Source organism: Balaenoptera physalus, assembly GCF_965194825.1.
Source record: "Balaenoptera physalus genome assembly, chromosome: 12".
NCBI lineage: Eukaryota > Metazoa > Chordata > Mammalia > Artiodactyla > Balaenopteridae > Balaenoptera > Balaenoptera physalus.
The window spans coordinates 80,521,133-80,546,772 of NC_138897.1; the positions used below are offsets into that span (position 1 = coordinate 80,521,133).

At 53.2% G+C, this 25,640-nt stretch overlaps 1 protein-coding gene and 1 long non-coding RNA gene across 3 annotated transcripts; one reads left to right on the forward strand and one right to left on the reverse strand.

The window, feature by feature from the left end:
• Nucleotides 1–2,818: 2,818 nt before the first annotated feature.
• On the reverse strand, nucleotides 2,819–7,666 carry LOC309639855. 2 transcript variants are annotated; one of them, XR_014251887.1, is made up of 2 exons: nucleotides 6,217–7,666; nucleotides 2,819–5,758 (listed from the first exon to the last, which is right to left on the reverse strand). It is a non-coding gene; the product is annotated as an uncharacterized lncRNA (long non-coding RNA). The 2 variants fall into 2 exon arrangements; XR_014251888.1 differs by having other exon boundaries at nucleotides 2,819–3,228; nucleotides 6,217–7,635.
• Nucleotides 7,667–7,765: 99 nt separating this feature from the next.
• RAB35 (RAB35, member RAS oncogene family) lies at nucleotides 7,766–25,176 on the forward strand. Its single transcript, XM_082417609.1, has 6 exons — nucleotides 7,766–7,960; nucleotides 13,341–13,391; nucleotides 16,597–16,720; nucleotides 21,219–21,343; nucleotides 21,432–21,556; nucleotides 22,867–25,176. Exons 1-6 carry the CDS (start codon nucleotides 7,909–7,911, stop codon nucleotides 22,993–22,995), a joined length of 606 nt encoding a protein of 201 aa, XP_082273735.1. The 5' UTR covers nucleotides 7,766–7,908; the 3' UTR covers nucleotides 22,996–25,176.
• Nucleotides 25,177–25,640: the final 464 nt, after the last annotated feature.

Consider the following 25,640-nt stretch of genomic DNA (forward strand, 5'->3'; position numbering starts at 1 on the left):
AGTTGGGAGGGGAGCCTGATGTACTTAGAGGTGGAAGACACTCAGCAAAATCCAAAGGAAAAACACCAGTTCCGGTTCCAGAAACTGGAGGAGGATGAGATCTCTCTGTTCAGGATAGACGGATAAAAGTTGATTTACAGACGGAGATGACTCAGAGGCTCCCCGAGCATACTGAATTGTGTTTCCTGAGTCTGGAAGGAGGGTGTGAGCTCCCAGGAAACGAGCTGTGAAGGGCTGTCACAGCCATGACGGTGGAGCAGTCAAAGGGCACTCCTTCAGGCCAGAGTCATAGCAGTCCTGAAGACAGCTGCCCAGACGGAACGAACATCCTGGAGGAAATGGAGCTTGGCTGCAGAGAACAAAGCTATTTGCCCTGGTGGTTGGTTTAGCCTTGGACGAGTCACCCAGCACTTCTAGGCCAATTTTCTCATCTGTATAATGAGGAATTTGGAGTGGAAGCTCTCAATATGTCTTAAAGTTATCTTTTGGGGGTTAATAGTAATTTTAACATTACATTTGGCATTTTTTTCACTCAATCCACTCAACCTATGGAGTAGTTTCTCTTATTATTGTTTTCCTAAGAAGGAAATTGAGGCACAGAGAAGTCACAAGGCTAATAAGTGGCGGTCTGTCCCCAGAGCCATTCATATCCTTAGCCTTTCTCTTATTCCTACTGAACTGGCTAGTTGGGCACAAACACCTGCCACTCTTTAGACTGGCGCCTGCAGGCCTTTCACATCCTGCAGCACATGAGGTAAAGTGCTGAGGCGGCTCCAGGTGACTGGCCCGGGGCCTGAGCCACCCCAGGCCTCCCCCAGCAGCTCTGCGGGCTGATCCATACCTCACCCCGTGTACGGGACCCTTGCTGTCTTTAGAAAAGACATTTCTAAGGCTTTCATGATCCTCTAGAGAGGGGACTCCAGTGACAAAATGGTGTGCCTTTAGATAATCCAGGGAAAACTAAACTGAGCATTCTCAACCCTTTAGGAGCCTCTGGAATTATGGGCGTCAAGACTATTTTAAAATGTGGGGGAGTGTGACATGGTTCACGTCCCTTCTAGGAACCGAAGGTGAGTTCCCTTTGTCCCGCTGCTGTGATGCCGGAGGGCTTGGGAGAAGGGCAAGGGACCTGCAGGGTCAACACTACTTTATTGGCAGGGATTTGGGGACGTTATTTTACTGAGAGCTGATCTCAAAACAAGACAGGCAGTTGGGAATGTTTTTCTTCTAAGTGCAGTTCTGTGCAGGCTGGTCTTTAACCGCTACAAGCCTTTCTAAATAACAATAAGAAAAACAGGAACCAGCCTAACTTAAAGATCTAGGTTCTAAAATATTTTTAAGGAAATGCAGCTATTGCTTTAAAAGTCTAGTACAGGGACTTCCCTGGTGGCGCAGTGGTTAAGAACCCGCCTGCCAATGCAGGGGACACAGGTTTGAGCCCTGGTCCGGGAAGATCCCACATGCGGCGGAGCAACTAAGCCCGTGCGCCACAACTACTGAGCCTGTGCTCTAGAGCCTGCTTGCCCCAACTAGAGAAAGACAGCGTGCAGCAACGAAGACCCAACACAGCCCAAAATAAATAAGTTTAAAAAAAAAAGTCTAGTACAGAGCGCCCTAGTGGAGCTGCACAGACTTGGAAGTCAGGTTTAAACCTTGACCACTTCATATTAAGCCAGAGCATGTCCCCTAACCTCTCTGAGCCCATGTCCTCATCTGTACAGTGACAGTACAGGTGACAAGCCCCACAGGCTTGTCTGGAGTGAATGAGGTAACGCTCTCCATACATGGCTGGGCACGAAGGAGGTGCTGCATACGTGGATGATGTGATTAAAGTGAGGTATACTGACAAAAAGGGACTGAACAGTGGGCACCTAGTACCATTTAAGGTGCGTCGCAAGTATAGTGCTCTTATCCAGGGGGTAATTGCTGGACCCAGAATTTACAGATGTTAATTTTTTGAGCCTGAAGTTTGAAAAGCTATTAACTTAAAATCAGATTTTTCTTGCAGAGTGATTACTGCGTTTGAATATCTAAAACACTGAAAAAGAGGTGTGTAAGCACCTGGTTGGGGCTTCACTGTGCCTGGTCTGGAAAGCACTCCCCTGTCATTGCTGGAGCAGTGCTTTAGACAGGAGGGGCCAGGAGCCTGTCCCTGTTTTATGAGTACAGCTGAGGTATGGAAGGAAAGGAGCGTCTCTGAGGTTGTGTGGCCAGTTGGCTGCAGAACTGGAAAAAACCCACATTTCTTGATAACTCTGGTCACCAAGTCCCAGGGCCATACTATAAAAATACTTTTGGAAGGTGGATTTAACAAAAGAAACAGTCAAGTTCTTGGCGTGTGGCTCTCTGGAGTGACTAGGTTTCACCTTTCAGAAGAGGTGGAGCTCAGTTATTTCACTGGGTGGTTCTGAGCTGCTAGGAGGGTTCCCTGCAGGCTGCCCTGGTGGAAGGACAGTGTTGATATTAACAAAGCTTAGGAAACTAGAAAAACTGGTCCAAGGATTATTAGCTCAGTGGGATTTCTGGGTGAGACTCCTGAGTGTGTCCGCATGGAAACACCAGTCACTTTGTGATGCTGCTTTGAGCTCTCTGGTTGAGATGGCAGCCTGGTTGTAAGCTACGTTAGATCTTTCTTACCATTTAGATTCCCATAAAGAAGGGAGGTGGGAAGCTGGGTGCAGCAGTATCTAACCCAGCGTTCCCCAAACATTTCTGCTTCAAGGCTCCTTCACACTGTGAAAGATGATGGAGGACCCCAAAGGGCTCTGGCTTATATGTAATTTGCCTACTGATACCATCTTAGACATCAAAACTGGTCAACTTTAAAAGCATTATTAATTCGTTTAAAAAGAATAAATCCATTACATATTAGCATAAATAACCATAACAAACATTTTTCCAAAACAAAAGCCATTTTATTTATTTATTTATTTATATTTTTAAATTTATTTTTGGCTGTGTTGGGTCTTTTTTTTTTTAACATCTTTATTAGAGTATAATTGCTTTACAATGGTGTGTCAATTTCTGCTTTATAACAAAGTGAATCAGTTATACATATGTCCCCATATCTCTTCCCTCTTGCATCTCCCAAAAGCCATTTTAATGAGGAGAGTGGCATTGCTCTGCATTTTTGCAAGCCTCTTCACTTCTGGATTCTCATGTCTCCTTCTGCATTCAGTCTGTTGCAATGTCACATATCATGCAGGCGCTGGAAAACTCCACTGTACACTTGTAAGGAATGAGTGGAAAAGGCAAATGACATCTCAGTATTGTGAAAATGTTTCAACTTCACAGATCCTTTGAAAGGGTCATAGGGAGTCCTGGTGTCCCCAGCCCATACTTTGAAAACTGTGATCTAATCTCGAAGATGGGAGAAAAATCCTACTGAAGGGTTTAGTGGGAGGGAGTCTGACCCTGAGTTATAGTGAGAGACCCCAAATTTGGCCCACACCTCACAGAATGCAAATTCCAAGAGAGTTCAACCAGATTCTTTTTTCTTTTTTTTAACCGGATTATTTCTGATGTTCCTTCTAACTCTTTAAATTCTATGTGTGGTTTCACTTTAACTGAACAGAAACCAAGTGCCTACCATGTGCTAGTCCCCAGTGGATATCAGGATGGTCCCTGCAATCAAGGAACTTCATGGTCACTTGATTTGGGGGGGCTACCAAAGGGCAGGGCACGGTGATTGCCAAGTCTCTTGATATGGCCTCAGGCATGCAGGTGAGGGGTAAAGGGCCAATTCCCAGTCCCATCAAAGGGAGAGACCAGATGGTTCCCTTTAGTCCTTCCCTCTTGGACCAGCATGTTGGACGGTGCCCCATCCCACTCCTCATTTGAAGTCCGACATTCAGCATACCTGCCCTCTCAATTCTTGTTTACACCCAATTCCCCCATTACATGATTGCAGCATATGCTTCCTCCTTCGATACCTATTTCAGCAACTATAGAATCCATTGCTGACCAGTCTGAATTGTGGATTTCACAGGTCCCTGCAGGCCTCCGCCGCACTGGCCCTCGGTCTCTCCTACTGCTACCCTGAGGCACCTCAGGCGTGAGGGTCCCTCTCCTTTACCCTCAGCCTCTGACACCACACTTCTTTACTCTCCTCTTTGCCAGTTGAGCTTTTTAAAGTGCTCCTAACCCATCTTCCTTCCACCCTTACTGCTCAGTCCTTACTGTTCACTGGCTGCCAATCCTCTACCTACGCTATCCTGAAAAATACATTATTCACCCCACTGTTCTCACCAGTCACTCCATTTCTCTTTTCATTCACAACCAAACTTACTGAATGAACAGTATATACCCACCCCTCCACGGCATCACTTTCTGTTCTGTAAACCTGTGTACACTCCTGTCCCCCTTACTCCTTGGTTTTTCCTTTTAACACATATTTATTTGCATTCTCAGAATGTAAGCTCCACAGAAGCAGGGATATTAAAGCTTTATTTACTGCTACATCTCCAGCTCCTCTGTCAGTGCCTGGCACACACTAAGCCCTCAAATGTACGTTGACTCATCTTCCCCAATTGTACCATAAGCTCCCTGAGAGTGGGGCTTTGTTTTGCTCCTGTTGCCTCCTCAGTGCCTGGCACCTAGTAGGCACACAATACTTACTGAATTAGCAAAGGAATCCAGTTGTCAGGTAAATTTTGTGATTTTTATTTTATTTTTTTTTTTGGCTGTGCCACGTGGCTCGTGGGATCTTAGTTCCCTGACCAGGGATCAAACCCGGGCCCATGCAGTGGAAGTGCAGAGTCCTAACCACTGGACCACCAGGGAATTCCCTATGTGATTTTTTAAAAAACACTAATTTGGTAGATATCTTTTGCATACTATCTTTTGCATCTGTCTCTTCCTGCTGTTACCTCACACCTGGGGTTCGGCAGTAACCTTTAAAGCTCTGCAGCTGAAATCCGTCCTGCATGCTTGCACCAGATAACTTTCCCCAAAAGGTTTTGATATTGCTCCTCTGCTCAAGAACTTTCAATGCCTCCCTATTGTAGTTTCTAATGTATGAACAGGTGGTACTGCAAAGCTCATCTGTAAGCTGGCTGTTCAGAACAGTGGAACAAAGTTTCCCATCAGTGGCACATACTGCTACTTAACTCAGATCACAAAAGTTTATGTCTATTTCTAAATATAGACTTTATAATCTAGCTACCATAACATAGCTCCAGTCATTGAATAGTAGTTTAGATAATTTAAAACAATGCTTCTAGAGGAAAATGTGCTCACAGTTTCATTTTTGGGAGCCAGGCACACATCCTGGTCTGCAGGGGATTCTCCCCCAAAGCTAAAATAGATGATCCTTACGGCTGTGACAGCAGCTATCTAAATACACCTGCCATTCACAGCTCTCTACATTCCAATTCCATCATGAAATCTTTATGATGAAATCCTTTCCCCATCATTCTAGCTGAAAGTGATAGCTCTCCTCTGAAGTCTAGGCTGCTTGACAGCTATTTTCTCTCTTGTATTGTCTTGTATATTTTATTTCTCATGAGTGTGTCTTATCTCTGATGAGACTGAAAGTTCCTGGATGGGAAAAGCTCTATCCTATAGTCTGTGGCACATAATAAATAGTGAGTACTCATTAAATGGCTACTTGAATAAATGAAGGAATTAATGCCTATTGCTTTCCAGAAGGCAGGCAAGTCAGGAGTCTGGTCTTCATAATGGCCAATTCTGTTCTACTTCTTCGAAGTATCCTACAGCCCTGATATCAGGAGGCTGCCTTGGGCATGTGTGCTCGAGTCTGCAACAGGAAATGGCCGAAAGCATGAATGAGTCAGTGGAAAATGACCTTGGTTTAACAGCATTAGTTACTGTTTATCACATGCCTATATGAGCCAGGTAATTTGCAAACATATCTCTAATCTTTATAACTATTCTGAGGAAACTGGGGCTCTGAGACATTGTGATGTGACTTTTCCAAAATCTCGAAGCTTTTAAGAGATGGAGCCAGGATTCCAAAGCATCTGAACCAAAGTCTCTCTGATTCCAGAGCAGGTGGAGAAGATGATCTAGAGTGACCTCCTGCCTCACTGGCTGGTCAGGGGAGGATGTGCTTGCCTGGGGAATACTCTGAGGCTTCTTTCTTCCCTTATACTTCCTAAAACTGTTGGATCAAAGGCGATCCCACTAACCTTTCCCAGACCAAGAAGAACCATTTTTTCAGTGATCATATGAATAGCTCCCCTCCCCAGCTAGTACCTTTGGATCCCAAGTCCATATTCTTTTGTCATCACCAGGCTGATTCTCAGCTCCTGGAAGAACAACTCAAAGCTTGAGTCAGACACTCCATGTGCTGTTCAAGGATCTTCCCTGCAACACTGTTTATAATAACAAGAAATTATAAACATGAATGCCTATCAACAGCAGAGTGGTTAAATACCACCATATGATGGAGTGCCAGTACCCCGCAGCTGTGAAATGACAGAAGGTTTAAGTATGTTGTTAAAAAGGCAACTTACATACACATGTGATTGCACAGGCAAAGAAAATTCATTGAAGGACATTTATGCATTCAGAAAATATTTGCTAAGCATTTTAAGGTATCCAAGAAACTTACTAACAGGGGTTACCTGTGAGGAGTGGGTCTGAGGGAAAAACAGTAACTTGTGCTTTTTGGTAAGCTTTTGTACATTTAAAAAAACTCCACAAGCACTATTTTGTATAAAGTCAAGATAAAAAGAAGTTTGAGAAAACAAGTAGAAATATCCAACAGGTACTTGACTAGAAAGGGACAGGGCTGTACAGAACTTATAAGTAACTTAAATTTTTTCCCTGCAGTTCTACAAATGAGGATGGCGGTAGGCGCATCCTACTTTTAGTGCAGGTAGGAACTTACTCTAAAACCGGAAAAAAAACCTAGGGCTGATGATAAACCGAATACCGCTTAACTTCTGCGGCCCAGGTCTTCCTACCACGCGGTTTGGAGAATTATTATCTGTAGATGGTGTGCAACAGAGGCCGCGGGAGCTGCTGCCGTCGATCCCAGGGGTGCATCTTACACGCCGGGTCATTCATCTCCCAAGCTCTGCGTCAAGCTGGAAGAGACGCTGAATCTGGAACCACCCACCCCGCTTTACCAACGGGGCAACTCAGGCTTCAAGAGGTCACAGGGCTGGGATGTGACTTCGCCCCAGCGCTGACGTCAAAGGCCACACTCCTAACACGCTACGTCCCGGCTCCTGTCCTGTAAAACTCCGCAGCCTCCAGCCGCCTAGGCGTCCTGTCCACAGCCCCGGGACACGGTGGAAGGCCCGGAGCCAGCACACCGGAGGCAGAGTCCAGACAGAAGGGAGCGAAGTGGCCGAGTCCCCAGTCCCGAGAAACCGGGAGCTCGGCCTAAAAGCCGCCCCACCGGTCACTGCCTGCCAGTCTTTCTGTCTCCACAGCGCTTGCGAGTCTTGAAGAAGCGAGTCCGTCCCGGGCCACGGCCGGGCTTCTCCGGCACTCTCGGCTTCTTGCAGTTAGGTTTCGATCGCAGCTCCGCTCTCCGAGACTTCCGGGCAGGGGGCCGCGGACGGCTGGCGGCGGCGACGTTCACAGACGGGACGCGGCGAAGACCGGTCGGCGCCCGCGAGACCCTGCCAGGACGCATGCGCCGTGCGTGAGCGCGGAGAGGGCGCGGCTGGCCGCGACCGCGGCTGCGCAGAGGCGGTGCCAGGCGCTGCGCCTGCGCAGTGGCGGGGCGGGGCGGGAAGGAGGGAGGCGGTGGCAGCGGCGGCGGCTGCTGAAGAGGAGGAGGAGGAGGAGGGGGGAGCGGAGGGAGGTGTTTCTGTCAGTTCCGGCTGTTTGTTCGGGAAGTGGATCCGCCGCTGCCGGAGCAGCCCGGAGGGAGCTGCGGATCGCGAGGCCAGCACCGACCCCGCCCGCTAGCGCTCGCCTCCCCCGCCCGCCATGGCCCGGGACTACGACCACCTCTTCAAGCTGCTCATCATCGGCGACAGCGGTAAGGGCCGCAGCGGCCGGAGGCGGCGTCGGCCCTGCCGGGCGCGGCCCGCAGGAGCCTCGGGGAGGACAGGCGGGCGGGGAGGTGCCGGCCCGCGCGGGGCGGGCGGGGCGGCCGGCGGCCCCAGGGGCGTGCGGAGGGGCTCCGGGCCGCGCCGAGGTGAGGCTGGGGTGCCGGGCTGCGGAGCCGGGTGCGCGGGGCTTGGGGCTGGGCGCCCGGTCCACTCGCCGCGCCGGCCCCTGCCTCATGTATGACCTTGGTCAAGTCGCGCGATCTCTGGAGTTGGAGGGACCCGGGTTCGAGTCCTGGGACTACCAGCTTCCTCACTCTGACCTTGGGCGAGTTGTTTCGCCTTTCCGAGCCTCAGTTCCCTCATTTGAGAAGTGGGGACTTGCCTCGCTGGGTGGTGTGAGTATTGGATGAGATACAGCTGGAAAAGTGCTTAGCACTCGACCTGGCAGAAAGTGAGCTCCAGGTAGATGTTCGCTGTTGATGTGTTATCAGTAGCCTTTGTAAGCCTCGGTTTCTTCCTCTGTAAAATGGGCATATTCCCAGAACCTGCCTCATGGGATTCCTGTGAGATTTAAATGAGGTAAGACAGGTAAAGCACTTTGCTCAGGGCCTGGTACATTCCTGCTGCATTATTACCTCTGTATGGTTCCATTTCCTCATCTGTAAAATGGAATAGTAATAGGATCTGCCTCACTGGGCTGATTGAGTATTCAATGAGATAATGCACACACAGTGTTCAGAACAGAGCCGGGCACATAGTGAGTGCTCAGTGTGTGTTTGCTGTTACATACTGTCTGGTAGACGGGTGTTGGAGGTGGGTTGGCCAACATTACAAAAGTGCTCTGACCATTTATACACTCCTGTAGAGCTCCTAGCTCCCTCTCCAGTGCCTAGTGCAGTGCCTCACACCCAGTAGATGCCTAATGTATACTTATTGGATGAATGAATGAATATCAAGTGTCTTCAGAAAAGATAGGCTGGTTTCTGAGAAAAGGTGGAGGTTTTTTTTTTTATTAACACTTATTTATTTATTTATTTAGGCTGTGCCGGGTTTTAGTTGTGGCAGGCGGGCTCCTTAGTTGCAGCATGCGAACTCTTAGTTGCGGCATGTGTGTGGGCTCTAGTTCTCCGACCAGGGATCGAACCCGGGCCCCCTGCATTGGGAGCGCGGAGTGTTACCCACTGGACCACCAGGGAAGTCCCAGGGTGGAGGGTTTTAGAGGTGTTTGGAGTGTGGCAGGTAAGCAGGTTTATGGGGTGACCAAGGGGTCAGGGAGGCAGGCCCCAGGAGGTTTATGGGAGCATAGCTGAGGTGTTGGGATTTTATGATGGGGAGGGAGGCTTGGGAACGTGCCAGACTTATAGACCAGACCTGAGTTGAGTGTTGGCAGCAGTGTCATGTTACTGGAGGCAGAGGCCAGGTTGGTGGTGGAACCCATGGATTGTTAAGGAAAGAGGGGAACAAATCAAAGGGGTTGTCAGACCCTGATGTGGGAGTGCTGTGACAGTGTCATAGCTGGACCAGGAAGGTGGGTGGGTCGTGGTCTCACCGTGGAGCCGGGTTGGGACATGGCTGGTGGTTTGGATCAGGTGAAGGGTGGCTGAGGCTTCTGAGGCTGCTGGTGGAAGGGAGAAAAGTTAGGGGCTAAATAGGGAGATGAAGAGTAGCTGTGGCTGGGGGAGGAGTTAGAAAGGCGGAGGAGGATGGATTCATTGTGATTTGAATGAAAGAAAACCAGACAAGCTGTGTAGCCTCGCTCTTGGAGATGGCCTCGGGCATTTCATGGGGTCCTGAGGTTTATGCCTTTCAGGTTTTGATTTCAGCCCTCACCTTGGTTCTGAGGGGCTGGCACCAGGGTGATTTCTCTCCTTTTCGAGTTAAAGTCAGGCTACCATGGTCAGGGTCCCTATCCCTCTGCAAGACATCTGGGGCCTGTGTGTTGATATACAAAAATGAAAAGCATAAGCTTAGCCAGAAGATGCACCCTATTGGCTTTTCTCCCTGGTGAAACCCAGGGGATGGTTTTGGCCCCTTTCACTGTACATTTTGCATGGTGTATTGATTTTTCACTCAGAAGTTAGGTGTGGGAGAAGACTCACTGGGTCAAGATTTATGTGACCTGGTTCCTTGTTCAGTCCGAGTGTGTAGGACTACGTTGTGTAGAGGAGACGGATGTTTTACAGTTTAATTTCTCCTGACAGTGAGCTGATACTCAAAGCCCAATGTTTATGAGGCTGGGAGATGGTAGCCATTGAAGTTCAAACTAAGTTTTGGCAACTGAGCAAGGAGACTAACATCACGCCCTCCCCTGAACCTGGCTCCTTATGTGATGATTCCTTAAGGTTTTTCAAACGGTTTCATAGACACTCTCTCATTTGATCCTTACACGTTGCCTGTGTGGTTTGTCAAATAAGGAAACTAAGGCTCAGAGTAGCTGACTGTCTTGCCCCAAGTCACACAGCTCTTCAGAGGCAAAGCCAGGAGTTAATGCACATGATGCTTTGTGAGCAGCTGGTGTGGGGCCTGGCAAACAGTAGGCCCTCAATGAGTGTTAGTTTCTTTCTGTATAAATCTAGAGCTCTTTTTCCCACTCTGCCACATTGTACATGCTTCTGGAATACATCCCCTCAGATTTTGCAGCTCTTGTTTGTGCCTAAGTTTGTATACTTTCTCTTATGCTCTTCTGACATTGGCTCTGATTTGTAACAGCATTTCGTCCGATCCATGGGGCCAGCCAGACTCATCCTTAGAACCCGGAGGCTGCAGTGGCTGTTGAAGGTCTAGTTGAAGCTTTCGACCTCACAGATGAGTGAACTGAGGCTCGGCGGGGGGGTGACCTGTCTGAGCCTATACAGGGAATTAGTTCCTGAGCCAGGATTAAACCTGAGAACACTTTACTCAAAGGTCTAAGGGTCTCCAACAGTCTAGAACTGAAGCAAAGAGGGATGAGGGAACTAGAGCCCAAGGGAGGAGCACAGCCAAGGGTGGGGGCTTCTGTGGAGGCGTTTTGAGGACCAGAGCATCTGTGTAGGGCAAGCGGCAGAAGGCAGGGGCAAGAAGGAGTTTGATGCAGGGAGAGCAGTGGTGACTGAGAGTGGTGGGTAAGGTTTCTGCAGAGAGAATCTGTCTCCCCGCTACCAAGAGGCATCAAGGGCCAGGGCCTGTGCTCTCTGCAGGGTCGAGGATGATGGGGCTGGCCTGTTGGGGTGTGTGCTGGACATGGCCCTTGGAAAGCTGTTGACTTCGGCTGTGGTTAAGGCAGATTGGTACCCCTCACTTCCTCCCCTGGGTGGGTGCTGCAGGGTGGATGGTAGCAGCGTGTGTTCCCAAGGTGGCTTCTTTAGGGATATTTAGGAAACGGTGTTTCTCTGGGTGGGTTTCCCTTCCTTTCAGGGGGAAGAGCAAGGCCAGAGGTGGGTGCTGGCCTGAAGCAGCAGTTGACGTGGTGACTGTACTGGTTTTGAGCAGCTCTGCAGATGAGCTTGGGGTGAATGAAGGGCACCCGGAGAGGCCAAGCTGGGGGGACACCTGCTTCACGCAGACAGCACCCCCCGCCCTTAGACGTATGCGAGTCAGATACCATTTAACTTAAAAAAAGGATTCTGCCACCCCCCGAAAGTTTGACCACCACTGCTTGGGCTCCTTTTACTGCTGCAGCCGTAGCGTTGGGTAGCATGGCTGTCTGTGATTGGCATTGGCTTAGTCATATATTCACTAAACAGTGTTTTGTTGGCCCCTACTGAGTGCTGGGCCCAGCTTCCAGCCCCGTGAACGTGCAGGGCAAGTGGAGCAAGACCTCCTTCCTAGAGGAACTCATGGCCCAGTGGCCCAGACACAAGGCTTTTGCTGAGTAAGCGGGCCAGGAGGCTCCAGGAGGAAGCAAGGAGCCGGCGGGGCCGATGGGGTGTTGGCGCTGGGCAGAGCGCTGTGAGGGACTAGCCCAGGACTGGGGCTCTCCTCAGGCTGGGCAGGAAGCCTCGCAGAGGAAGTGGCCCCAGCGCGGCAGGCTGCGGCTGAGCGGCGGGGACCGGGGCTGCGGCACCTGTCTGCTCAGAGCTGCGCCCAGCCTGTCTTCAGGACGGTCAGACCCTGGTTCACTCCATGAGACAAGTTCTGGGCATCGCTGGGCGACTCACCCACTTGGAGAGGTCCCCAGAGGAGATCGTCAGAGAGGACTGCCCAGAGAGGACGCCGGGGTCAGCCGGGGATGGGGCAGCAGCAGCTCCCTCTGAGTATCTGGTGAGCGCACGGGCTCCTCTCCACAGCCAGGGACACACACTCAAAGTTCGCTCTCAGCTGGGGGCTCAGGCGTGGGGTCTGAGACCCTGGGTTAAGATCTCCACTCGTCTAGCTTTGATAGCACTGCTGCTAAGACTCTGACAGGCATGGGACACAGGAGCCACTTTGGGTTTTTTTGTTCCACTTCCCGAAGCAGATGCAAGAAGACCTCCCAAGCAGCACGTACTGGCAAGAGACGTGGAGCTCCAGGGTGGACAGCCCTGGATTCAGATCCAGCTCCACGCCCCTGCCGAGGCCCCTAGACCAGACGTGTAGCTTCTTGGAGCCTCAGATACCTCATCTTAAGAGATGCAGCTGGACTTGCAGGAACATCCAAGCGCCGGCCACATGCAGTGCCCTACGTGTGCTAGTGCTTTCCTTCTGTGCTCGGTTGACCCAGCTGGCTTTGGGGGGGGCCGGGGGCGGGGACAGAAGGACACAGGGCACAGGCTAAAGCTGCCGTGTGTTGAAGTAAAGGGAAGCCACCCTTACGAGGGTTCTGCCTGTTCTTGGAACAGGAGACTGTGGGAAGTGAAATGGTCTGAGCACCCTGAGCTGTTGGGCTGAGGGGTGTCAGGCGGACGCCCCCCTCGCCGCCCATGCAGCCACCCGTGGCATCAGCCGGGGTGAAGGTGGCCGACAGTCGGTTCGAGTTGTCTGCGCCTCACTTCTTCGTGTGCAGAACAGCCCTGAGGATCTCCAGGGTGCTTTGCAGCCAGGCAGCCCCTTGTCTCTCACCAAACCGAAGCTCCATGTGTGACGTGCGTTTTCCAGGGACTACGTTCTAGACACACCTTGGGACCAGTATCACTTGGTCGGCCTTCCCCTGCTTCGTGTCCGTCGTTGAGTCTCTTCCTTGGGGTTGCTGGGCCTGGCCCTCACACGGGCCCAGCTCGTGTCTTACACTGAGATGGAGGAAGAGGTCAGAGATCCAAGGGGAGAGGTGTTCTGGTGCCAGACTGGCTGGGGAGGGATATGGGTGCTGCTGTGCCTCTGAAGAGTTAGGACTCGGGACCATCTCCCTGAAGAGGGGCAGGGGTTGGAGTGGGGACCCGGACCTCCTCTCATCTCCTGCTTTCTCCCCTGCAGGTGTCGGCAAGAGCAGTTTACTGTTACGTTTTGCAGACAACACTTTCTCAGGTGAGTGTGTCCCTGGGATGCTGCCGGGTGTTTTGGTTTTAACATCCCTTCCCCTGGCGCCAGAACACCCTGGCCTCTGCCTAACATCAGAAAAGTCCTCGTTCTGATTGCCAGACAGGGAAGGAGGAGGAGGGGGCGTAGGTTAGAAGTCTCTGTGGTCGGTCTTCATCTATGTTGTTCAAAAAAATCCTTCTGCAGGCCCATCCTTTTTCTACTCAGGGTCTTTTTTGTGTCCTAACATTTAAAAAAGAAAGAAAAAACGACAAGTTAGGACATGCCTGTATAAAGTGTCAAACGGGAAGGCTCAGTACAGTGAAAAAGGAGCGCTGCTCCCCACCCCGACCTTGGGTGCCCTGGTAGCCTCTGCTCAGTGTGGTGTGTCTCTCCCTCGACTCCACACGCTGTGGGCCGGCCACTTGCCTTCCCCTCGGCATATCAAGGATCATCCTTGCACGTCTACATGCAGACCTGTGGTACTTTTGAATGGCTGTGCAGCTTCCTGGGCTGTGCAGGGATGCACATGGTTCATAAACAGTGTTCTTGATGCGTGCATGCTTTCTGGTTGCCTCTGTTTTAAGTGGTGCTGTATTTCTTGGGACACACTGTGTTTATTCTTGCATAGAAGTGGAGTTACTAGGTCAGGGGGTATGTGCTTTTAAAGTTTTCACAGGTACTGCCAGTTCGCCTTTCACAGAAGCTGTACTAAGTTGAAGGGGTCTAAAGAGCCCCTTGTCAATGCTGATCGGTACTAGGTCTTAGTGGTGTTCATTTTTGCTCAGCTGATAGGCAAAAAGTGCTGCTCGTTCAATCTTGTGTTTCCCTGATCACTGGTGAAGTGGGGCACATTTTCATTGGTCGAGCACATAAGGTTCAGTGCAGAGGCTTCGGGCTGTCTTGGCCTCTCTGATCGAGGACTGATGTGTGACTACCTCTGGGAATTCCCGTGATGCAGTTGAGGGGCGAGCTTCACTTAGGAAGTGATTATGTGGTGGACACCTCTCTCTTGAGGGAGGGAGAGGTGGGTTTCTCCTGACAGTGGCCCTGCACACCCCTGGTGGCATGACATTGGAAAGAGTTGTCTTCTCTATGTGACCATGAGTGTGACCGAGTCTCAGCTCATCTTTAAAAGTGGGACTGATCCCCATCCCTCCCACGTAGGGTTACTGCGAGGATTCCCCAGGACTAAGTAATCTCTCAGTAAACACCAGGGGTTTGTCATTGCTGTTGTCTCCTGTTCGAGAATGGTGACTAGTGGGCACTTCTCACTGTGCTGGAAAACATTCCTCTTCCTCCTTATGTCCCTCTGACTCCCCCTCCTGTCAGCTCTCAACTCTTGGAGGGTTCTCTTCAACCTCTCTCCTCCTTTCCATTTCTACTACCAGTTCAGACTGCTGTTGGTTCTAGCCTGAAGCATTACAGCAGCTCCTGCCCATCCCGTACCAGACTGCTGAGTTCATCTTGCTAATGCATGTCTCTGGCAGGGTTTCCTCTGTTTAAAAACCTCAGCGGTCCTCTCAAGTGAGCAGAGTTCACAGCAAGGTTTCTCCACTGTAGCACCACTGACGCTCTGGGCCCTGTAATTCTTTGCTGTGGGGACTGTCCTGTGCATTGAAGGATGCTGAGCAGCTTCCCTGGGCTCCACCCACTAGATGCCAGCACCCTTCCCCCTCCCAGTTGTGACAACCGAAAATGTCTCCAGACATTGCCAAGTCTTCTGGGGGGGGGGACTCAACAATCCTCTGTTGAAAACCACTGGCCTTAATAATCTATCTTCAGTTCACCTTTCCAGCTTCCTACCTCATGCTGTCTGTTCATGCTTTTTTGTGTTTTCACTAGCTCGCTCACTTATTCAGCCATCAGCTGTGTATCAAGTGCCCACAGCACTAGGTGCTGGGCTGCTCTCCTTGGTGTAATCCAGTCCCCGCAGAGCCAGATGCCGCCTTGTCCTCTGTGCTGCCTCAGTTCTTTTCTTCTGGGTGGGATGTCTTTCCCCGTGCTAATCTCAACCTTTGAAATCATACCTATTCTTTCAAGCCAGGTCTAAATGTGACTTGCGCCCGAGAGCCTTCCTTGATCTCCACCCCACTTCGAACTTTGACCTTTCCTATCCACTCTACACACTTGATAGAGTTAGTTGTGTGTGTGTCATGTCTGCGGCACCAGGTCACACTGTCAGCTCCAAATGGAGTGAGAACATGGGCTCTTCTAGCATTCGGGCCTTTGTAAGCCTGGACAGGACTATTCTGTTGCCAAAAATTCTCTTTAACTCCATCTTTCACACAGATGCCCCAAGAGAGCTATTTACAATGCAGCTCATGCTTGGATTAAACCCTTCAATGCCTCCCTGTCACACACACAAGAGAAAGTCCAAGCTCTTGAAAATGGCACAAAGGCCAAGATCTGGCCTTGCTCACCTCCACCCCCAACCTGCCTCCCTCCGTGTGCTTGACCTCAGGCCACTCCCCCCACACACCACTGCTACGTTTGCTGCTGTCTCCTCTGCCTGGAGCAGTGTTTTTCAAATTGCAGGTCGGGACTTAGTTTTATTTTTTTAGTTTTTATTGGAGTATAGCTGATTTACACTGTTGTGTTACTTTCTGCTGTACAGCAAAGTGAATCAGTTATACATATACATATATGCACTCTTTTTTGGATTCTTTTCCCATACAGAGTATTACAGAGTATTGAGTAGTTTCCTGTTTTATATATATAATAGGTCCTTATTAGTGATCTATTTTATTTGTACATAGATATATATATTTTACATATAGTAGTGTGCATATGACTTGTTTATGTTTTAGGAAGTTAATTTTGTGGGTCATTTAAAATGTTTGGACTAGAAAAGAGAAGCCCGGAATGCATCATAGGCTCCCACCGTTCCCAGACCACAGTGAACGTGTCCGTGCCCCGGCCACTCTAGTAGAGGGGCATGTCCCCTCCCCCCAGTCACGTCCCCTGTTTTATTTCCTTTGTGGCACTCCTTGCTCTTGAAATTGTCTTCTTTATCACTTTGTTTCATTGTATCCTGTCTGTTGCCCTCACCTTGGGGCTCGGACTTTGTCTTTTTTGTTCAGGGCTGTGTCCTCCAGGCACTTGGAGTGAGCGGGGCGGGGCGGGATGGTGGAGCCCAGGGTCACCTGTGCCATTTAGGGTGTGGTCTGACCAGGGCGGCCTGTGGGCCCTGCTAACATCTGTGTGTGTGCAGGTAGTTACATCACCACGATCGGAGTGGATTTTAAGATTCGGACTGTGGAGATCAACGGGGAGAAAGTGAAGCTGCAGATCTGGGACACAGCCGGGCAGGAGCGCTTCCGCACCATCACCTCCACGTGAGTCAGGCCAGCCCTGCTCCCGCTCAGACCCCTTGCCATCGACATTCAGACACAGTTGAGCCACTAGTGCCGGGTCACGATAGACATGCCACTGGGACGGGCCCCCGCGTCTGTTGGGAGGTGAGCTCCTTGCCGGCTGCAGTGGGTGGCATCGAGTGGGGCCCTTCCTCTTCCTGAGGCTGCAAGAAGAGGAGGGGGTGTGGCGTGGCAGCTCTGGGGCGGGCGGGGCAGCGCGCGCCAGTCCGCTGACCCTCTGGCCTTTGGTTCCTTTGTCTTTAAAATGGGGTAGCAGTGGTGATGTTGGCTTCGCCAGGTGGTGAAACACTTAGGCAATGACAGTGCTCTTGTTAGGTGTCAGCTGTGATAGCCGGGGTCGTGGGGTCAGCCGTGCAGGCTCCCGTCACCACCCTGACTTCCGGGAGGGGGCTTCTCTCTGCTGGGAGGCCCGGAAGGAGCGCTGGTAGGTGGGAGGCCGTTGGGCGGCCCCTCCTCCGCCTCCCCAAAGCTGTCTGCTGGGAACCCAGCTCACGCTGAGGGTTGTCCTCCTTTGCTGCTGCAGTACCTTTGTGATTCTTAGCTGTAAACAGGAGGGAAACCTAGCTGGAGCTCCAGACCGCAGGGGTCCTGTGGAGTGGCTGTTGGTTAATGGAACAGGTTCCAGGAAAGAGCAGGGCTATGAAGGCAGACACTTGGGAGTTTACATTTTTGCTCTGCTTCAGTTTCCCAGAGGGCTTGTCTTTGGGATTTGCTTTAATGCCGAGTCCCGTGCGCTTGGGGACATCCACGTGTGAACATGGATGATTCCACTGAGCTCCCTGCAGCTGGTACTCTCATCATCCCTGTTTTACAAACGAGGGAGCTTCCGAGGGTGTCCTGCTCCCTGTGATGGGCAGCGCCTGGGCTCCACACTGGGGTGTGTGCAGAGCAGGAGCCAGCGCCTGGCCTGGAGTAGTCGCTTCTTCCATCGGCCTCTCCTTTGCCTTCCCCAGCAGAGCCTGTGTGAGTGGGGCTCTTGGGAAGGCACGAGGAAGTTTTGTCTCCTCCCGGCAGGGTGAAAATGGGGCAGACCCCCGGCTGGCCACCCATCCAGAGGCGGCTCAGGATCTGAGGGGTGGGAAGTGTGAGGGCCGAAGAGCCCCCACGGTGGTGGCTGGGAGTGTCGGGGTGTCCAGGGGTGCCGGCTGGGCGGGTGGGTGGCCCTGGTCAAGGGGCTTCAAGGGGCCAGAGCCTGAGCAGGCCTGGAGCGGGGGGGGGGCTTCTGTCACTGGGCCAGCCCTGTGGTGAGCACATGTGCCGTGATCTGTGACTCCCCGAGACCCCGGGGGTCCCCAGTCCTGGGGGCTGCCCAAGGCAGGTCTCTGCAACTACTTCCCGATGAGCTGCCTGAGCCCCCCTTGTGTCTTGGCAGCTGCCAGTGAGGCCTCAGCTAAGGAGGGCAGCTGGGGTCAGGGGGTCCTTGGGGTAGGATAGACATCATGAGCTTTGGGCAGCCCAAGCATCTAGGCCTGAATAAGACCAAGACCTCTTGTCGGGGTCGGGAGGAATGGGCACTGACCCCAGATATCCTTACTCTGGGCCGGGACTGTCGCCAAGGACTTTACCTGCTTCATTTCATTTAATCCTGATAAAAAGTCCTGTGAGTATCTCCAATTTACAGACAAGAAAACTGAGGCCCAGAGAGGGTGAAGTAACCTAGCGTGCTTGGTTAGGAGTTGAACTGAGGTCTGGCTGATGCCAAAGCTCTTGCCTTTAACTGGTCCACAGCCCTGCTCTCTGCTGGCCCTCCACCGCCAAGGGACTGGGACTGGGGCTGAGGCAGACGGCAGATGCTCTGGTGCCTCCTGTGGGTTAAAACCAGTCAGGGAATTCAGGGCACCCGAGGATACTGGGCCTGTGGCCACAAGAAATGCTCCAGGCAGGGCAGTGTGGTGGGGGAGCCTGAGACCTTTCAGCAGAGAAGCACGGCCCTGCCCAGCCGGCCATCCTGAGGTCAGCTCCTTCCAGGGCGTCGGGAAGAGGGTGAACTGCCTCCCTCATCCTCTGGGGGAGAACTCCACTGCCTGCAGGCAATCTGGGTCTGCACGAGAAGGGGGAGTGCCGCACGCTGGCCGGCCTGCCTGGGGGCTGAGGGAAGGAGTCTGGAGTTTGTTTTAGGAGTTTGTTCTCTTCCAAGGATTGGGGCAATCTGGGGGCAGTAACGTGGCCTTTTCTGATTCAGGGCATTAAAAGAAAAACTAAAATTGCATCCTGTTAGCCTGCTGAGAACGCCCTGTTGTCCCCCTCACTGTTTCTTGCCTCCTGGTGGCTGGGGTTCACTGACCCTGAGCTGCGGCTGGGGGCGCGGGCTGGGGTGGGGTGCTGAGGGCAGAGAGCGAGGCGGAGGCAGGGAAGCCCCTTCCGTACCTGGCCCTGGGCTCAGGCCCGGGCTGTGACTTGCAGCAGTTCACTCCACTCAGCCTTATGTCCTCACTGGTGACGTGGTGACCCTCCTGTCTTGTACCAGGTGTGGCAAAGATCAGTAAGGTCGTGGGTGTGAAGCACCGGCACTGTGCTGGCATAGAGCCAAGTTGTGGCGCGTGGACGTGATGACTGATGGAGGAGGAGGTGGAAGCCCAGCACGCCGGTGCCCTCCTCGCCCGAGCTCTGAGCTCTGGACTGGTTCTCTCGGGTGACACCCCCTTGCCTGTGTCCCAGAGAAGGCGGAGGGTCCCGGGGAGCAGTGGTGGCTTGTGCTGGGGCCGCGGCTGTACGCATTTCTTGGCATTTTCAGCTGTCTTCAGCAAAGGAGGGTCTGGAAACACAGTCCACTGCTTGCATGTCCTTTGCTGGCGGGGGACAATCATCTGTCCTCACCAGTTCCCGGCATGCTCTCCTGCACCTGCTCAGGTGGGTGTCCACCAGGTGGACCCAGGTGATGACCTGGTGCTCTAGGGGGCAGGGAGGGGCAGGGCCTGGATGGCTTGATTGTTCAGGCTCCCCAGGGCAGGGCGCTGTGTCCCCAGGAAGGCAGAGTTGCAGGCAGATGAAGCTCCTGGGGGACATCAGCGGGTGTCTGAGGGTGGAGAGCCGGGGTTGCAAGAGAGGCTGGGCTTTTCTCACTGCCTTGGTGGCCGGCCTGGGGAAGCTGCTGACATTGCTGCCTGCCATGCTGTCCCTTGGTTTTCTTCCATCTGCGTCGGGGGCCCAGATTGTCACTGAAGGAATAGTAATAGTGATAATAAAGAGCTGGCCCTTGTGGAAATATGTATTATCTCCTTAGTCCTCACAACCACCCCAAGAGTTAAGTCCTAGTACCCCCATTTTACAGTTGAGGAAACCGAGGTGCCATGAGGTGCACGCAGTAACCTTCCCAGGGCCCCCACAGCCTTTCATAGAAGGAGCTCGTCTGACCTGTGTCCTGTGATCGGGCCTCGACTATGAGGAGTCGGCCAGAGTGCTGATGGGCAGGCAGGTGAGAACACAGCTGCACCTGCCAGCCTGGCCGGCTCCATCCTCGTGCAGCCTGCGGTGCCTCAGAACCGCCACCTGGGAGGGGCCGCTTTCCTATGGGCTTGCGGCCCTGATGAGCCCTGGGAGGGCGGAGGTGCTATGGGCTGGGTTGGGGGGGGAGTCCCCGTCTACCCGTGAGCACGGCCTGTTGCAGGCAGTGGTTCTTACCCTCGTTGTTCTCAGAAGCCCCTGGTGAGTGAGAATCTCTGCAGCGCTGGGTGATGTGACGTGTCAGGGCAGGGGGTGTCACCTGGCCGCTGGGTCAGTGCAGGCTCTCTGGAGAAGTGTGAGGCTCTGTCCTCCTCTTCCTTCCAGGGTTGATGTCCTCCATCTGTCCTCCTGAACCATGTGAGTGAAGGGGGATGTGGTGTCTGGAGGGGAATGTTCACATCCTCCTGCCTTGCAGACCTTCCAGCTGACCTTAGGCACCGGGGTCTGTGCTTTTGGATGCGTCCTGATGCCCAGGTCATTTCCATGCCCTACCTGCCCCCCGGCCTGGATAAGCCTGGAGTGGCAGGAGAGGAGGTGCCCACCTGCACCCAGGGGAGTGAGAACAGACCTTGGCAGGCTTCACAAGTGGTGCGTGTTCTTGGAATGGCATTTTACTATGACAGATTTGAGGACAGTAAAAAGTTTTGAATGTTAAAAAGAGGACAGTGGTAATATGTCAAATGCGAACATTGCCTGAATTTTAAAAATAAAACTTCAAAGAAGTTTCAAGCTGTTGGCAGCCTCTGAACAGTTTGGTTGGCCACCGCAGGGCCGAGCGCTCCCTACTTACCGTGCCTGGGGCACAGCATGAGCAGCAGTGCTGCCGGCGTCCTACCTGCTGCCTGGGCTCTGGATGTCCAGCCGAGGCCGGAGGGAGAGGAGACACCGGGCGTGTTGGGGGAAAGCACTCGCCCCTCGCCGTTTCCCAGCCGCTGTCTGGATGCAGGCAGGCGGGTCCTGTGAAGGGGCTACTCTTGTTTAGGCTGAAGCTCTGACGCAGACCCTGGTCCTACAGGTATTATCGGGGGACCCACGGGGTCATCGTGGTCTATGACGTCACCAGCGCTGAATCCTTTGTCAACGTCAAGCGGTGGCTTCACGAAATCAACCAGAACTGTGATGACGTGTGCCGGATACTAGGTGAGGCTGGACCCAGCAGGGTAGACAGTGGGGTGGAGGGTGGCAGGGCGTTCCCACGGGGCTGGGTTGACCCTGCTTTGCCTTGAAGTGGGGAATAAGAATGACGACCCTGAGCGGAAGGTGGTGGAGACAGAAGACGCCTACAAATTCGCCGGGCAGATGGGGATCCAGTTGTTTGAGACCAGCGCCAAGGAGAATGTCAACGTGGAAGAGGTGAGGCCTGCACCGGAGGGGCGGGGGGTGAGCGTGGCCCAGCTCTGCTCCACCACCATGGCCTCCTTGCCCCACCCTGGCCTGCCTGGGGCATCCAGGTGGCCGACAGAAAACGTCACAGTAACGGCCGTTGATTGAGTGCCTCCTGTGTGTGCTAGGCCTTGAGCTAGGCTCTCTACAGGTGCCACCTCATATCTCAACAGTCCTCTGAGGTAAATTAGTCCCATGTTTCAAATGGGAAACAGGTTCCAGCTTGTGAGATGCTGAGTCAAACTATGACGTGCTCCACACCACAGTCGTGCACGGTGTCCACTCGGTCCTCTGCCTCCCCGTCCCTCCCCTGCCCTCCCCACTGTCACCTCTTCCTGCTCTCTGGCTTTCCTTGGGGCCTTGGCTTCCTGCAGAGACCAGCTAGCTTTCCTGTGGCCTCCAGAGCTTGCTCGGGTGGGTGTCCGGGCGAGCCCCCTGAGGCTTCTGGGGATGCACATCCCCTCAGACTGGCTGGGCCTCTGGACCAGGGCAGCCTCCTGTCACTTAATGCTGCGGCTGCTGGAAAGCGCTTGTGAGTCTTTGGAGAAAAGCAGGACCTTTTGCCACAAGCCCAGGCTGGCTGCCCTCGTGGCTTTGGGAGGGTCCTGCCCGTGGGGTGTGGAGCCCAGGGGCACCGAATCCCCTGCATCCTGGGCTCGGGCTGCCTGATGGCAGGGACCCCGGGCGCCCGCGTCAGGCTAGGGTCACAATGTGGGCTTTTCCACTTAGGGGCCTGTGGCAGGGCCCTGAGTCCTCTCCACGCTCCAGTGTTCCTTGTGTAGATTGATTGGGGTCGGGTGAGCGCCTCTGCCTCCCGGGTTGCGGGAATGAGTGAAGCAAATTATGTCACGTACTTGCTACCTTTCCCGGGAGTGGAGGAGAGCTGTGGGGTGGTCTTGGGGTGGTCCGGGGAAGGTTCTAGGCAGGGTGTGCAGTGAGGTAGCATGGAGTGGGCCGGCTCTGGGTGCTTCTGGTCCGTCGCAGGGGCACCTTTATCTTTGTTGTCCGGAGTCCAACGGAAGGAAAGGAGGAGTTTTTTCTTCTTTAAGAGAAAGACTGGAAAACCCCTTCCCTGAGACGTAGCTCATAGGTCTTTGATGTTGTTCCTTTTTGACCTTTATAATTCACCACCTCCTTCTAGATAGGGTTTGAAGATACACATACAAAAAAACTCACCAGTAGAACTAGAAAGCTGGGTCCGGGGAGGCAGGGAAGTGGCCATGCTGTGATGGGGCCTCCACGCTGGTCTGAGGTCCGCCCTGCCTCCTTCACCCTCACAGATGTTCAACTGCATCACAGAGCTGGTCCTCCGAGCAAAGAAAGACAACTTAGCCAAACAGCAGCAGCAACAACAGAACGATGTGGTGAAGCTCACGAAGAACAGTAAACGAAAGAAACGCTGCTGCTAATGCCCCCAGCCCACTGCAGAGACTGCCCTGCGGCCACTCCCCCAGCCCCAGGCCAGGGGGCTCCTCTCCTCGGGGGACACTGTTTCGTGCCGTTATTTAAAGAATTCTCTCCACGTTTTTGTACCGGGAGGCGCCATCGGCACTTCCTCCCCTCCCCCCTTGAGTGCCAAGAAGGTGTTGGACAGCCTGCCCTTCCCTTCTGGCGCCCCTGCCCCCCGGCCAAGGCGCCTGGGCCCGGCGAGGACGCTGCCAGCCGAGCGGACTGATTAACCGGAGTTTGTACATAATGTATATTGCTTTAACCAGCGCATCACCCTTGTCCTGCTCTGGCTCTTGCCTCCCTAATGCCAGCCTGCTGCGACGCCCCCTCCCCACCCGACCCCAACTTACTGCCAGCAGCTTCCTGAGGGGACAGGATTACGTTCTAGACATACCTTTTGCCAACCTGAGCTGGTGAAGTGGGCTCCACATGACTCGTTCTCTCTTGCAGGCTGTCGGTGTCTGTCCCTGGCATGTAGGGGCTCACCCCTGTCCAGGGCCTCTGCCGGCCCAGCTTCCTCCTCTCCCCATCCCGTCCTGTAACCATTCTGGCAGCTGGGGAAACCTGGCCTTGAAGTGGGCCTGGGGTTCCCATCAGAGGCCTGGCCCTTCATTTCCACAGGAGGAGTCACTCCTGCCCTTTGGCCAACGGATTTCTTGTCCTGCGTTCCAGATGCCTCTGAGCTACAAACCCAGGGGAGCCGTGGCTTCTAATTTATATACCAACCTGTTTTGGTTCCAACAGAAAGGTAGGGGTGTGTTTGTGCAGGGATGGGCTTGCAGGGGGACTAAGGAGCATCATTTTAACAGATAAAGAAAAATGAAGCCAAATCAAATGAATTAAGTTCCTCATACTCTTTTTCTCTTACTGAGGTTTGGTTGGCACAGCAGCAAAAGTTGTGGCCGCCCCACTTTGGGTCCAGTGTTTTCAGAAAAAGTGAATGGCTTCCTGTCGTCGTGGAGCTGGGCTCTTGGCCGAGCGGCTCTGCCTTCCCGGTGGTTTGTTGGTGGGAAAGGAGGGGCCTCCCACCCCGGTCTCTGTCGGTCCAGGGCCTCCCGCTGAGTCCTGGGTCTCCGATGCAGCCCCAGGCACCTTTGAGTGTGGGGAGTGGGTGCCAGGGGCCGCTGGGCTGTGGGGACGATGTCTCTGAGCTGCACGCAGGCAGCCCTGGATCACTGACAGGACTGTTTTAGTACAAAGGTAGCATGAGGATTTCTTAGTGAGTGGGAAGGAATGGCCGCTGGGGCTGGGAGCTGGCTCTGACCCACCGTGGTGCCCTGGAGGAGGAACCAGGGTCATCTGCACTGGATGACTGTCACCCCCACCCCCCTTGAGACACCTCATTCACCTTTCCCCTAAAAGGATCACGTAACCTGGGAATAATTTATTTCAACACCATGATGTGTTTTACTAGATTTCCTTTCCTAGGTGATTTCCAGGCCAAGCCCTGATTGGACAATCACATCACAGATCTCACTGCAGATTTTCCATGTCACTGTTGATGGGGTTTCAATCAGTAAAAACTGGGGGTTTCTTCTTCTTCTCCACTTCCCCAAACTGCCAAAAGCCCATAGTTCTGCGTGACAGGCCTTCACTTTGGAGCCACAGGATGAAGTGGGAGCGCTGGGCCTGGTAAGGCGGTGCTGTGGGGTGACAGCAGGTAGCCCTGTCTGGTTGGGGTGCTGGGAGCCACAGCGTGGTCTCCATCCTCAGGACCGTCCTGGCGACCACAGGTCCCGTGGAGGGTGTGGAGAGCTCAGGCCTCCTGGGTGGGCCACAGCTCGGCTCTGAGGTGACACTGGTGTGGCAGTGCTTGCAAATTCAAGCAGTAAGAGGAGGGGGTCCTGGAAGTTTCCAGCCCAGGCTAGAAGCCACCGTGGCTTCTGGCAACTGGACATCCAGACCCAGGTGGTGGGGTGATTTGGTGATGACAGCGTGCCTGTCCCGCTGAATGTCACACGCATGAATGGGGGGGTGGGGGAGGGGGAATTCAGGGCTGGACTGGTGTCCTGGTGGACCTGATGTGAAATTCCTGTTGAACAACAAAACTTTTAAATGGTTTGCTAGGATTATTTCTGTATTGAAAGTTTCTAATTATGCTTTTTAAAAAAATACTAAAAATAAAGGTTCAAGCTGCCAGATTTTCTTCCAGGGTCTGTTTCCTCTCCTCCAGCTGTGCTCTGGGTGGGCTGGCTGCTTCCCACCCGTCGTGTCCAGCTCTTGTTTGTTCTGGTCCGAGTCCTGCACAGGTGCCCATCAAGGCTCAGGGATGCTTTCAGAAGCCAAGTTTGTTTTCTCCACGAAAGGTGGGTCCAGGTTGAGCTTCCCCACTGGCTGGCAGCACACGTGGTAAGATGCCAGGGGAAATGCCATGTTTATTCTCCGTGTGCCCAGAAGGATACAGTGGAAGCTTTGCCTACAGTGATTTCTTTCTGCCTCAGAGTTTCTGCCAAGCTGTTGGACCTGCTCATGGCTTGGTAAGCGGTGCTGGCAGGGCCTGCCTGTAGCTGGGCAGCTGCGGCGCTGGCAGGGAGCCCGGGGCCAGGGTGGGTGTAGACACGGTGCCTTGGGTCACTGCTCACAAAACAGCCGTCACTGATGGGCT

Excerpts from the sequence above, each read along its gene's own strand:
- RAB35 (XM_082417609.1), top strand. The coding sequence starts at position 7,909 with ATGGCCCGGGACTACGACCACCTCTTCAAGCTGCTCATCATCGGCGAC. Across the intron at positions 21,344-21,431 it reads TGACGTGTGCCGGATACTAG|TGGGGAATAAGAATGACGAC; the intron begins GTGAGGCTGGAC and ends TTTGCCTTGAAG. Across the intron at positions 21,557-22,866 it reads AGAATGTCAACGTGGAAGAG|ATGTTCAACTGCATCACAGA; the intron begins GTGAGGCCTGCA and ends TCACCCTCACAG.